The sequence below is a fragment of the Phalangium opilio genome, unplaced genomic scaffold (assembly GCF_054372755.1).
Source record: "Phalangium opilio isolate 3A_F unplaced genomic scaffold, DU_Popi_V2 ptg000209l_1, whole genome shotgun sequence".
NCBI classification, from domain to species: Eukaryota; Metazoa; Arthropoda; class Arachnida; order Opiliones; family Phalangiidae; genus Phalangium; species Phalangium opilio.
In genome coordinates this window covers 9,886,547-9,899,775 of record NW_028324217.1, presented here as the reverse complement: position 1 = coordinate 9,899,775, position 13,229 = coordinate 9,886,547, and the positions used below count along the sequence as shown (strand labels likewise).

The following is a 13,229-nucleotide window of genomic DNA, read 5'->3' as shown; positions in this document are numbered from 1 at the left end:
ATTAAAAGGAGAAATTTCGCAATACACCACTTTGACATTACCTAGGGCGCCACAGCGGGCTACTGCGAACTAGTACTTATTAAGATGGGCAGGGAAAAAAACCGCGTGGGGTTGCGCTTTTGCTAGTAGGGGTAAAACAAAGAGCAGTTAACAGTCTTTCCCCTTGAGGCGCTTCGAGCGCGGGGCATCGGGCATGCGCACAACAGAATGTCGAAGTGGTGTATTCTGAAACGGCCCGGGGGCCTTTGATATTTAGCGGGCCCTGGGCAGCTGCCCGGCCCTGCTTGAACCCAGTATTCCCACATCCCTGGTTTTCCTCATAATGCTTTTTCTATGGGAAAAAAATTGGAAGTGGGCTCAGTTTTAGAGCATTTTTATTATATTTACCGATTTTTTTCGTGGCCGATCAATTTCAAATGAGAAGAGTAAGTTCTAATCTATATTTTGAGACCTATTTCATAATTTTCCGTTCGTTATTAGACAAATAATCAACATTCGAGCAGTTTGCATCGTGATGCGCGTGATCGAGTGGGCTATGGTTATATAATCGAACTTGTTGATTCTTTGAAGATTACCTACAGTGTCGTCTGCTAACAATTAATAAATGAAATTGAATTCACGAAACGAGATTGGGTAAGTGGAATTGATATATTACACAGACTTAAAGTAAAGATTAAAATTAAAATTAGGGCATGATATAAATTAAGTTGATTTAGGCATATACCGCAATAACACTCAATTTTAAAATTATGTGACCTAAGCCCAAAGTTTGACCGCATGAGGACTGATCTTGCTCAGGGCGGAGCTTAAACTAGCCTTTGATAAGCATTGCGGGCCTGTCAATTCCACCCCTACTCTATGAGAGTAGAGGGGAGTAGACTGTGTATCCCTCCCTCTAGGCGCGCTTTGTTAAGAGAGGATACTGTACGCGCCTGGTAGGGGGGATGACACTGAGCTAAGAGATAGAAGGGTATGACGTTTGCATAACGTGGAAAACGGTAGAACTGACATTACTCTATATAGTGGTATAATGTGTGTAAACTAAACCACAGCCGAGACTTGATTTAAATTGTATTATAAAGTGCATTTTAAATTTAGACGAAACCTTTCATTTAGTTGCCAACAAGGCAGGATCATATTTTTTAAAATGCTTGGCTGCAGAGTTATTTTTTTAATCATTCGCGCCTCTAGCGGTATAGACTGGCGAATTAAAAATCCACTTTTGAAATGTTTTTTGAGACGTCGAACGGGCTTGGATTGCATATAGGAGCCGGAGTTATGACTATGATCCCAAATGGTGTACGGATCTCATGCAATAGGGACTTGGCATTACTACGTCATTCAACGTCAGGCTACCTTCCACTAGTGCTAAAAAACATACCAGGAGGAGGGGCTTATATAGCTTTCATTCTGTTAAAAAAACATACCATAATGGCGCTGGGGGCGGAGTTAAGCCTGAATTGCCAAGTCCCTGTTTTTGTTGTAATAAAATTTAGAAACCATCATTTCTCGTTGAAACTAAATTACAGAGCCAGGCGGATTGTTTTCATATTTTTGAACAAGTCAAGGCTATGGTTTAGTTTACATGAAAAATTGGTACGTAGAAGACTAACCATCATGTTATTGGCAACACAATAGCCAACATTTGCTTTAATAGTTTTAGAACACTTTCTGAGCCTTAGTAATACACTGTCATCATTCAGCCACTCAAGTTGTTTTAATAATTTTTTAATTCAAATTATACCAGGAATCCATGTAATTTTAGAAGCAGGAATGGAGAACGGCTTGTCTTTACTTCAGTCCGACTCATAGCCCGGTATAGAACCCCTCCCTTCAACCCGTAACGAAAAATTTAAATTTTCTTATTGGCTTACATATACTACGTTTTGATGATGTTGCTGATGTGGACGGTGAAAAATACGTAGTTTTTCCAATTTACCTCTGTCGCTATGACCCACCTCCTCTTTCATGCCCCCCTCCGTCCCGCTGAAGGGGGTCCGGGACTTTACTCTGTTCTCCATTCCTGCTTCTAAAATTACATCTATACCTGATTATACTTTGATATTACTTTGGTCTTAACAGGTGGCAGCGCAAATCTCACTTAGACTGGGACAAAAGTGTACAAGGATGGATTTCAACGTACCAATCATGAGTTTAGAAAATATGGCGGCAAGAAATATTGCCAGATCCTTATGGTTATCTTCCTTTTGCATTAAAAAAAATAGCAAGTTCAATCCAGAAATATTTAAAAAACGCTCCCATGACATTATGTTGCGAGTGGAAAAATTAAATCTACCTGATTCGCTAAAAAAAGATATTTGTACTTTTATAAGGCCAGTTGGCTTTGAAATATTCAGATGGCTCTACGATCACATTAATGAAAATACGCTTGATTTCGTTGCGACTAAAGAATCGGTCAAAACGTTAGCGACCCAGATTCAAGTTGTTGTTACAACAGTCGTTCTAGAGGAAAGGGCATTACCTTTCCCAACTTTACAAAATTATTCAATTATTCTCATTGCAAAATTACTTTGGACTTCTCGTGACATCATGAAGAGAATAATTAATTGGTGTGAGACATTTGAAGAAGCAAGCTGGAATGATATAAATGCACTCGTATCGTCTAATGCTAAGCAGTTATCTATTCCATCATTTTTGTGTAAAAATTTTGCTATGTAAGAATATTTCATATCTAGTTAAGAAAATTTCTAGTCCTTCCCTTCTGCTGCCTTTTCTTTACACCCAGCACCAATAGACCCTTTTCAAAAGGGGGCACAATAACTGCTTGATATGGTTTAGGCTGCAAAAACTGCGGATAGCGCTTGAAAGTTACGTGTCCACCAAAACAATATTGTTTGAAGCCAAATCTTTCGATCGCCATACCCTGATCTTACATTTTAAGAAAACAAGATAGTCAATAAACTTTGTTTTACCCTCGACTTTCGAAAAGGGCCGATAGACCATTCCATAAATGCCATAAGAGAAGCAAGCATCACAGGGGCGTGCCAAGTAGCACCGCTATAACTAAACTTTCTCTTTCAAACGTTTCTGGGCATAAGTCCTTGTTAGAAATTTATAAGATGCGATAAGTGTGCATCGGCATAAGTCTATGTTGTAAACTCATCCAGGGGATTATCACTAAAACTATCTGTTCTTCGATTCGCCGGAATATTAGAATTCCAGTATAAGTAAATTTATACGGTTATAATTTTATCACTGTTTAGAGTAGGGAATCGAGGGGCTATTCACTCTGAGTTTATGCACGGTAAATCATTTAAGCATTGAAAAAGATAGCGCTATTCACTCATTAGGGTAAAGTATAGAGGGGTTATCCACTCATTAGGGTAGGGTATAGAGGGGTTATCCACTCATTAGGGTAGGGTATAGAGGGGCTATTCACTCGTACGATGTGGCTACTATTACGAGCCCTTGGGCCGTCTTGTTTTGGTTTCATCTATGAACTTTTGATACTTTAATAAACTCTTAAAAAATCGTGGAAAGGTTGACAAATTAAGGTATAATTTTCAAGGTTAAATTTAATCATAAGTCGCAAATATAATGCCTTGATGCTACAACGTTTTAGTTTATATATAATAAATATTTTAGGGTTTTTCCGAATAGTCTGTATTTTTAATATATTAAAGTTTTATGTAGAAATTCATCGTTAATATTTTTAGGTAAAGCAGCTAGCATTCTGCCTCAGATGTAGAAATGTGACAAACGTTTTACAATGAAATCAAAATAAACCTTTTTCTAAACAACAATTTAAATCAGTTTGGGTCGTAAATGTAGGGAAAACTAAACATTCAATAAAGACAACCTCAGAAATTTTACCCACGTAAAGTCAAATTCCATAACTTTTCCCTGGCTTTGCTGAAATTTTTAAAATTACCTGACTTTTCGGCCCATTTTTAAATTCCCTGACTTTTCCAGGTTTTCCCTGACCTGTGGCAACCCTGAATAAAGATTCCCCGAATTGCATATATTTTTTTCTGGCTTTATATATCGATGAAAATTTTCCATTATTTCATGACTCGTAGAATAAATGAGACGACAATATCTGAAGATTTGCACTGCCTTCCTGGGGTAATTAGTTCCCTACTCTATCGGTGGTTTCTGGCAAATCGTTCTATGGAGATATTGAATTTTGATGTCAACTTTCCATCTCTAAACTACCTTTCCTGGACATCAGTTGGTACCATCAACCGGCGTAGAACAGCCCAGAAACTTGTGAAGATACCATCGACCCCGTTAACAAAACGTTACAGATTAGCTTGTTTATATAATTTGGAAGATGTTGGAACTTTGTGGGAGCAGTTAGATCCAGTTGATTTTTACGAAAAGGATCTTTCAATGATACAAAGGCAAGAGTCATTTATGACTGCCTATTTCACTTGTCAAGCAGCGAATGAAGTCTCCAGATTGGAAAATGAGCTTATTGAAGGACAAACTTTGCAAGTAAGAACACAAGTCAAAGTTAAAGGTTTACATCAGGGATAGATTTAATTTTTGAAGTAGGAATGGAGAACAGAGTTATTTGGGCGCGGATCCCCTTCCACGGGACGGAGGGGTATGAAATAAGGGGCGGGTCATAGCGACAGAGGTAAAAAGGAATAGCGTATTTTTCGCCGCCCCGTCAGCAACGTCTTCAAAACATAGTTTAAGTGAGCCAATAAGATAATTTAAACTATTCGTTACGAGTTGGAGGGAGGGGCTCTTTACTGGGCTATGAGTCGGACTGAAGTAGTCATAGTTATAGGTTTCCATAAAATAAATTCAAATCGAATTTAGAGGACCCTGGCATTGGAAAAATTTCGTAACTTAACTACAGAGGTGAAGGAGCTGTAAACTGTACATGACCTCAAACGAGGCACGCAATCCATGAGATCGTAGGTTGGGTTGGTCCAATTACTGTAGACATACTTAGATTTGGTTTGGTAAATGGTTTGAAGCATTCAAATTTTCCCAACGCAACCAGAAAGATATAATCTTCGAGGATGAAAGTTCGATTCTGCAGTAGCAAACCCAGCAGCTTTAACACAAAGAGGCCCTTCCCATGCATGGACGTATAATCGAGCCACAGTACCCGGTTTTTGGTTGCGCATAAGCTTTTATTAATGGCGTTAAGGCATCCATGGGTGGGTATAACAATTTTATTCCTGCCAAGTCCGTAGATTTTTGCGCTTGTATGAGGGACAGGAATTTTGGGCTTGTTCCTAAAAACCTCCAATGAGGCACTGCGCCTTGGTCCTTGAGCTCATCTCCATCGAGTTGCTGGTCCTTTGCCGCTTTCTGCTGACTGCTGTTCTACTTCCACCGGCTTTGCAACTGGGCGGGGTCCGAAGCTATGCTCGGACAAAGATTATGCTCAGTTGCTTTCCCTTCCAATAAGGTTGCCATTACACGGAGTGTACACAGTACATTGTGCCTTTACGTTAACGCGCGTTTAAAAGTGAGTCTATGGGATATGGTTTTGAAAATAAATGCCAGTAGATGTTCCCATAGTAAAGGGGTGGGGGTTGAATGTCCCACTAAGCTCGACTCTCATTGGTTCGTGGCAAAGATGTTAGGAGCGCGACAGAAGCTCTTGTCACTTTTAAAGGGACTGTAAAGCAGGCATCAGTGGGTGGGTAAAAATTATTTGAAATACGTCAGAAGCACGTGACCGAGGAGAGGCGTGGTTCAAAGAAGCTTAGTTCGTTTTATTTCGAAAACTACCACTTCATGGAATTGGCGCTGCAATCTCGCGAAAAACAAGGACTAGATGTCCAGTTCCACTCCATGAGGAGTCTTTGTATCTTGGCATCACGTGATGTCTGTGACGTATTTCAAATAATTTTTACCCACCCGCCGATGCCTTCTTTGCAGTTCCTTTAAAAGATGGCTCTTCCACGTTCTTTCAGGAATACGTGATCAGCGTTGTAGCCAAGAAAATTGGGTGTCTAAATACTTTCAAAACATTTTGGGACGGTTTACAATCTAATGAAAAAAGTCGTATCATCGTCAGGGTGGCGCAAGAAGCGAGTGCGACTGAACATGAAAAATCCACGGATGTTGTATTATTTTTAATGGAAGAAATGGTACCCGAAGTCATGACAGAGTTTTTGAGAAGCAATTTCGATAATATTTTGCCTCGGCTATTGAAATTTCCTTATCAAAGTTTATTTTTAAAACTATATAATTTAATCGTTTCGACATCAGTAAACGCTGCATTCTTTCACAAAATTTTAACCAAAATTGTCACAAACTTCGATGCGGACAATGAGGATTTTTTAATCTCTTTTTGGGTGAATTCGTCCAATATTTTACGGGAGTATATATTTCAGTGTAACCAAAGAGTTCTTGAATTAATCGAATCTATGTTGGAAATGAGCTACATTCGCGCGCTTAAATTAATTTGGAATGACGTCACGGTTAATGAGAACCGAAACACGATGTTTGTTCATATAAGCCATACTTTAATTCAAAATGGGAAATGGTATATTTTGAATCAGTTACTGCCTTTATGTCTAGAAACTGGAGATTTTGCCATTCCAAAATACAAGCGCAGTATGAATGATTACGCGAAAATTAACATGAATAACATGTCTGAAGATTTTAAAACATGGAATTTGATCAATCGCTACACTCTTTTGGAATATTTGTACGATAACTTTAAAGAATAAATGGCGTTTTTGTCAATACAAAAATTCAACATTTCTTTGCCAAATACGTTGGGTTTTAGTTTAAACGAATGCCACTAGATGCTCCCATAGTCGAGGCATGGATAAAGAATGCGCGTGCGGAAATTTGTTTTCATGCTATAGGAACGGCAACTCCCTATCTCGAGCGACAGCTTATTCTGTATATACTCTGTTACAACATCGGTTGTCAGCACGCGCAAAGCTAAGTCTCTATGTAACGTAGCTTTGTACGTGCTGTCAAGAGACAAAAAACTTGAGGATCTTCAGGATTTAAAATATCCGCGAGTTTTTTAAAAGCTCGAGTGCACGGACCTCTAGGCCTTAGTTTCAAATACATGTGAAATTTCCTACAGCCTACTACACGTAAGGCCTAGAGGTCCGTGCACTTGAGCTAAAAAAACTCGCGGATATTTTAAATCCTGAAGATCCTCAAGTTTTTTGTCTCTTGACAGCACGTACAAAGCTACGTTACATAGAGACTTAGCTTTACGCGTGCTGACAACCGATATTGTAACAGAGTATATACAGAATAAGCTGTCGCCCGAGATAGGGAGTTGCCGATCCTGTAGAGTGAAAAGAATTTCCTCACGCGCATTCTTTATCCATGGTCGAGGGGTGGAGTTAACTTAGCTTAGCAAAGGCTAGTGTTTGCTGTTTTTAGTTGCAGCCTCTGGCAAGGCAAAATTGGTGGGTAGAAGATGAGCCGATATTTGCTCAACTTGCACTTATATTCACTCCAACAAGATTCTAATGTTACTTTAATTTAAAATGGACGGAGACGCACTTTTGGAAAAGCGGCCATTTTTTTAAAAAAAAAAAAAAGAAATACGTTCTTGAAAGTGCAGGTACAGTGGATCCCTTACAAATTGACTTTCCTCGTGAAATCTTGACTTTAGCTTGGCGAACAGGCGAAGGCTAGGTAAGCCTTGGTAAAATTACGGCAAATTTCCCTTGGTCTTCACGATGGCGTAGACATAAAAGGCTGGGATTCCTAGTCTATGATTTTTCTATTGAGATCACATTGAAAAATCTAAATATCAGCTGAAACCGTAGAACAGCTTCCTCTTTCAAAATCTGCTTATCATAAGTTAAAATGTGCGCGTTTCCGAACACGCGTGCTGAAACTGGTTTTCAAGACCCGCATAGAAAAAGCAACTTTTAGTTTTAGCTTTGACACTTTTCAGCGGCTTTGCGAATGCACCTATTTAGATGCTGTTATGAAAAGATGGGTGAAAGCACCCGCACAAGGGTATTGTAGAAAAAGCAATGTATTTATCATGCGTCACCCAAAAACAAGATTCCTAGAATATTTTTTTCGTCATGTGGTAGCTCAGCACAAAGCAATTAGCCTTATTCCTGGTCAGCGCCACCTACCCATAGCGGCGACTTTGAGAACTACTGTAATCGGCAAGCCAACCAGATGTCGCTAAAATCTGGTGACGCCACTGACGAGCACTCTCGGGGTCTGACTAAAAATTATATATCTATATCTATATAAATCAAAGTCCTGACAGACTGACTGATAATCAACGCCCAGCCCAAACCGCTTGCCCTAGAAGGCTGAAAATTTGCAGGAACGTCACTCATAAGTAGTAGGCGCGTACTAAGAAAGATTTTTCCAATCCGCCGCCATCTTAAAAAATGGCGCCCAGAAATGTAAAAACTCTTCTCTATGCAACAAAGTCCGCGAGTTTCAACCGATTTCACAGATATTTAGTACACGGGTTTCCTTTAACCTATAGACGGGTTGAATGGTCTTTTGGGTTCGATTTGTTGCCATCTTTTCAAATGGCGGCCAAAAACTTAAAAACCCTTCTTTATGGAATAATGTCCGCGTGAAAAGTAATAAAAAATGCATCCCGACGGGCTGACGGGCAACGCCGAGTGCCTTCGCTCCTAGGGTGCTACAAAAATATTAGTCATCAGTAAAATCTACCCATTCTTTATATCATTTTGATGGAAGTTCTTATAACAGCTAGTATATAAATAAATTCTTTATTCGTAGTATTATCTCATAATGCTTGATGTTTTAGTTCATCTTTTAATTTTGAAATCTTTTCCTTCAGTCTTTTTATTTGTTTATTTTGTCGCTTGATTTGGTTTAGGTAAAGAATTTCCTTTCGCGTTTTTAAACCTTTTACTTGCACTTTGCGGTTGACGTAAGTCTTGCAGGATCTTGTGGAATTAGTGGTTACTTCCTTGGATAAAGTATGAACAATTTCGTAAGCGGAAACGTCAATACTGTCCTCTTTGAAATGATTGTTTTGTTCTAAATGATAACGCAAAATTTTGTTCGTACATTTTTGTATATTCAAGCATTACAAATAAATTAATCATTGCCTGTTTTTTTATCTTCGTTTAAACGTACGTAATTGTGAAAACGGTTTATTGAAAACGCTACAATGTCAATGAAAATGGTTTTGTCTTAGTAAAACCATGGATAAAGCATGGATTAACTAACTCTAGGGATTGTTCGTTCCCCCTAAAAGATTAAGTTAGCATGTTCCAAACGCCCCCTAGCCGCAGCTACTATCCCTAACAGGAAGTTATAAGAAAATTGGACCAAATGTCACGTGTCATATGACGTCAAAAATTGAAATCCCGGCTAAAATTGGGTGGGCGCCGCCATCTTTAAAATATGCAAAAACGATTTATTTTGCCTAGAGATGGCGCTATATCAACATCCGTTTCGGTCCAATAAATTGGGGGAATGAAGAGGGGAATCAAGGAATAATTCGGAACATGTAGCTGGCGATATTAATACATGGGTAACACAGTTAGTGAACAATCCCTATCGTTAGTTAAAATGGATAAAGAATGCGCGTGAGGAAATTTGTTTTCACTCTACAGGATAGGCAACTCCCTATCTCGAACGACAGCTTATTCTGTATATACTATGTATACCTAGCTTTGCACGTGCTGACAACCGATGTTGTAACAGAGCATACACAGAATAAGCTGTCGTTCGAGATAGGGAGATGCCTATCCTGTAGAGTGAAAACAAATTTCCTCAAGCGCATTCTTTATCCATGGTAAAACATTACGTTTAAACATAAGTTTATCAGATACGTTCCATAAGCATGACACTACTTTATAATGCTAGAGATTTGCTAAGAGCTAGTTCGAGAACGACGCCAGAATGGACTACAAGCGGTTTTGCAGTTCATCTTCTCACCAGGCGTCACTTTACGAGAATCTATGACGTTTCACCTACGTCACTTCATGACAAGGTCTCGGTAGCCAGTGACAAACTTATGGAACATATCTTATGTACTTACGGTTTTACGACTAAATAAAACTTACTATCAGTGACATTTGGCATCATGGTGGATTCTGGTGAGTTTGAAATGGCAGTGTCAAGTGACTCTAACTTCGCCATTTTAATGATATCAGCATTTGAAGTCACTGATGGGCTTTCAGTTTCATCACAGATAGATGCAGATGCATCTGCGTGTAAAGTCATTTTTTGCTTGGGATTTTCAAATTATTTGTATAGACTAATGGCACTGGCACCCCATGTTATTTCCCCGTATAGCTTAATACAGTCGAAGGCAGAGGGATGCCATTACTCTATAGTTATGGTTTTTAAAGGCCTATAATTATTTTATGATTCTGAAAGAAATTAATGTTGGCTCTTGTGGTGCTCCTAATTTTTTACACACAGGGTTCATACAACTTTTGGAAAACAAATTTCCCTGAGATTTCCAGGTTTTTTCCCATATACTTCCCTGAGTTTCCCAGGTTTTCCCGTATATGGAGTATCCTATGGAGCAAATGTTAACGAAGGAGGGGGCAAATAGGACTATTATATAATCAAAGCACATCCCCGTATCTCTAATATAACCAGAGTTATGAGCCTCCATAGTATAGTGTAATGTTAATCCTATGGAGCGAATGTTTATGAACTATTTGCTTAATTACTCGGCCCCTGTTTGACCTAACCCCAAGTTTTTAGTTCGGTTGGATGGGGGGCAAATAGGACTATAACATACTCAAAGAACATCCCCGTATCTCTAGTAGAACCACAGTTATAAGCCTCCAAATTTTAGTGCAATGTTAATCCTATGGAGGGGAGGTTCACGAACATTTTGCTTAATTACTCGGCCCCTGTTTGACGCAAATTTCCCTGAATTTTACTAAAAATTCGATATTTCCCTGAGGTTTTTGTCAACTATTTATTTCCCTGAGGTTTTTGTCAACTATTTATTTCCCTGATTTTTGCAGGTTTGTATGAACCCTGACACACCAATTTTTGCCTTGAAAAGGCAGGAGCATTGAGATACAAGAGGAACAGTTGAATTTTCAGTGTTGAGTACTGCTCTATGGCAGAACCCCTTCGCGTGAGTGATTTGGCGCCCCTACACGAGGCGAGGTAAGCTAAAGGCCCGTTCAACAGATGACACTCTTTTTCTCGCTACACTCGCTGTGCTCATCAGATTTCCTGACATAACCAGCTTCTAGAAAATTCACTGCTCACAATTGTTTAATTGTTGATCTTGGGAAAGCGTGAAAAGAGGCGCCACGTACCATTCACCTTATCACCCACAACAATTTGTTAAAGAATTTTTGGCTTAATCGTTATTTATATGATAAAAATTTGCGTTTTCGCAAAGACAATAAAGTCTAAGAGAATCGATAGGTTGCTATTGGTGAATTTTCAACACGACTTCACCAGTGGCTTGGTCTCCACTCTTTCATATTACAAGTTTTAGTAAAAACGGTTTGCCTTTGGTTTTTTTTTTAGAATTATCCGCAATATTATGCGGAATTTTCTTTAATGGTTCCGTGTAATTTGTCCATTGAAAACCAGACTTAATGGGGTTAGTAATATTTTAGTTTTCCTCGCCGCTTGTAGATGGCGCCACAAGTGACACCCTATCACACATACAAAGGGGCTTCTGCCATAGACCAGTGCTAAAAAACGTCGAAAATTCAACTGTTCCTCTTGTATTGAAATTTCCATCACAAAAATGCTTGAGACCCGCCACAAAATAGTTTTTCTAGGATTCTAATGTCTATGGGCAGGAATTCCAAGCCGAATTCCTCAACCAGGGCGAAGCTATACTTTGCAAAGCTAAGAAAGCTTAGCCAGCCTGTAAACTCCACCCCTCGACTATGGGAGCATCTTGTGGCATTTGTTTAAACTAAACGACAGACATTTGCTAGCCAGTTATGCCTCTTAAACATAAATTCATTACTTATTTGTGGATTTATTAATAAAATGTAATTCTATACTAATAGGGACTTGGCAATTCGGGCTTAACTCCGCCCCCAGCGCCATTATGGTATGTTTTTTTAACAGAATGAAAGCTACATAAGCGCCTCCTCCTGGTATGTTTTTTAGCACTAGTGGAAGGTAGCCTGACGTTGCATGACGTAGTACTGCCAAGTCCCTATTATCTCACCAATTGTTTTTAAAATTGTTGGTATTGCATTAGGTGTAAGACGGTTTTTAGTTTCTTTATTCATAAAATATTTATCTTCAAAGTGCATCTGGCATATTTTGTTGTTGCTATGGAGGTAATCCGTAGGCCTTCCTAAAAAATCTTGTCGTCCAGTGGCTTTTACCCAAATTAACGAGCTGCAAAATGGCGCCCCTTAACGGGGCAATTAGAAAAAATTTAATATTTAATGTCAAAAATCTCACCGTCCTTTATCAGAGGGAAACTTAAACAAGGATAATCTAGGATTCTTTTCTTTTGACAATCCACAATTAGGAAAAGAACAGTGAGATCCAGGCATTTTACAGTAAATAAATCCTTGTTATTAATTTTATTTTCAGAAAGCAACCTGCAATCGTAATCTTAGTACTTTAAATTCCCCAAAATAACAACAAACACCGAATTGTCGATTTCCATTGGCTGCTAGCAATCTGTATTCTGCCACCATGGAGTAGTATTATAGAAGACGAAAGTGATATAGTAAGCATTTTTATTACTCCAAAAAATACTCCACGAAAAATGTCAATAGAAAACCAGAGAAAACGGCATGCGCAAATAATCGGATAATTCTCATACTTTGTTATAATATGTAAAAATAATATAAATTGCTATATCACGGGCCAGTCTGGGAAATAGCACAACACTTCCTCTGGTCCAGAACCAGTTTATTAATTAATTGCTGGGACTAGTTTTTTAATTCGTGAAGTGGGGCTTACTGGTACTCGGGACCAGTTTATTAATTGCAAATCTATAGGAGAACAAAGGCTGGGACCAGTCCGGAGACCAGTTTATTATTTCGGTCCCTAGGGGATCACTGGTCCCAAGGACCAGTTTAACAATATCCTTATTTCCCAGACTGTCACGGGCTAACCTGCTCCTGCTTGGTCGAGCGCGTGATTGAGAGGGCTATGGCTTTATTAAAGCCTTTTAAAAGACTTGCGGGCGAGTCTGCCTTATTGGTGCAGACTGCAGACTACTCCAGCTTCCGTGATAATTCGTTCAAACCTTAATTTCTTCCCTGACTAACTCAATCTACCATGAATTAATCATATCTTGACCGCGGACCTACGAACCATAGCCAGGCTTACGTTAACGTATGCTTTGT

At 39.0% G+C, this 13,229-nt stretch overlaps 2 protein-coding genes across 9 annotated transcripts; one reads left to right on the top strand and one right to left on the bottom strand.

Annotated features, from left to right (window-relative positions):
• Window positions 1–485: 485 nt before the first annotated feature.
• On the top strand, window positions 486–6,689 carry LOC149619033 (uncharacterized). 7 transcript variants are annotated; one of them, XM_089855472.1, is made up of 5 exons: window positions 585–633; window positions 1,530–1,755; window positions 2,083–2,675; window positions 4,041–4,458; window positions 5,904–6,689. In XM_089855472.1, exons 3-5 carry the CDS (start codon window positions 2,128–2,130, stop codon window positions 6,663–6,665), a joined length of 1,728 nt encoding a protein of 575 aa, XP_089711598.1. In that variant the 5' UTR covers window positions 585–633; window positions 1,530–1,755; window positions 2,083–2,127; the 3' UTR covers window positions 6,666–6,689. The 7 variants fall into 7 exon arrangements, with proteins under 7 accessions (XP_089711597.1, XP_089711598.1, XP_089711595.1 ...); XM_089855469.1 differs by having other exon boundaries at window positions 590–633; window positions 1,530–1,596; XM_089855468.1 differs by lacking the exon at window positions 585–633 and having other exon boundaries at window positions 650–1,596; window positions 5,904–6,440; window positions 6,514–6,689.
• Window positions 6,690–8,657: 1,968 nt separating this feature from the next.
• On the bottom strand, window positions 8,658–13,180 carry LOC149619032 (uncharacterized). 2 transcript variants are annotated; one of them, XM_089855493.1, is made up of 5 exons: window positions 12,331–13,179; window positions 12,089–12,264; window positions 9,987–10,130; window positions 9,024–9,080; window positions 8,658–8,952 (listed from the first exon to the last, which is right to left on the bottom strand). In XM_089855493.1, the coding sequence occupies exons 1-5, from the start codon at window positions 12,423–12,425 to the stop codon at window positions 8,696–8,698; spliced, it is 729 nt and encodes a 242-aa protein (XP_089711619.1). In that variant the 5' UTR covers window positions 12,426–13,179; the 3' UTR covers window positions 8,658–8,695. The 2 variants fall into 2 exon arrangements, with proteins under 2 accessions (XP_089711619.1, XP_089711620.1); XM_089855494.1 differs by lacking the exon at window positions 9,024–9,080 and having other exon boundaries at window positions 12,331–13,180.
• Between the last annotated feature and the right edge of the window lie 49 nt (window positions 13,181–13,229).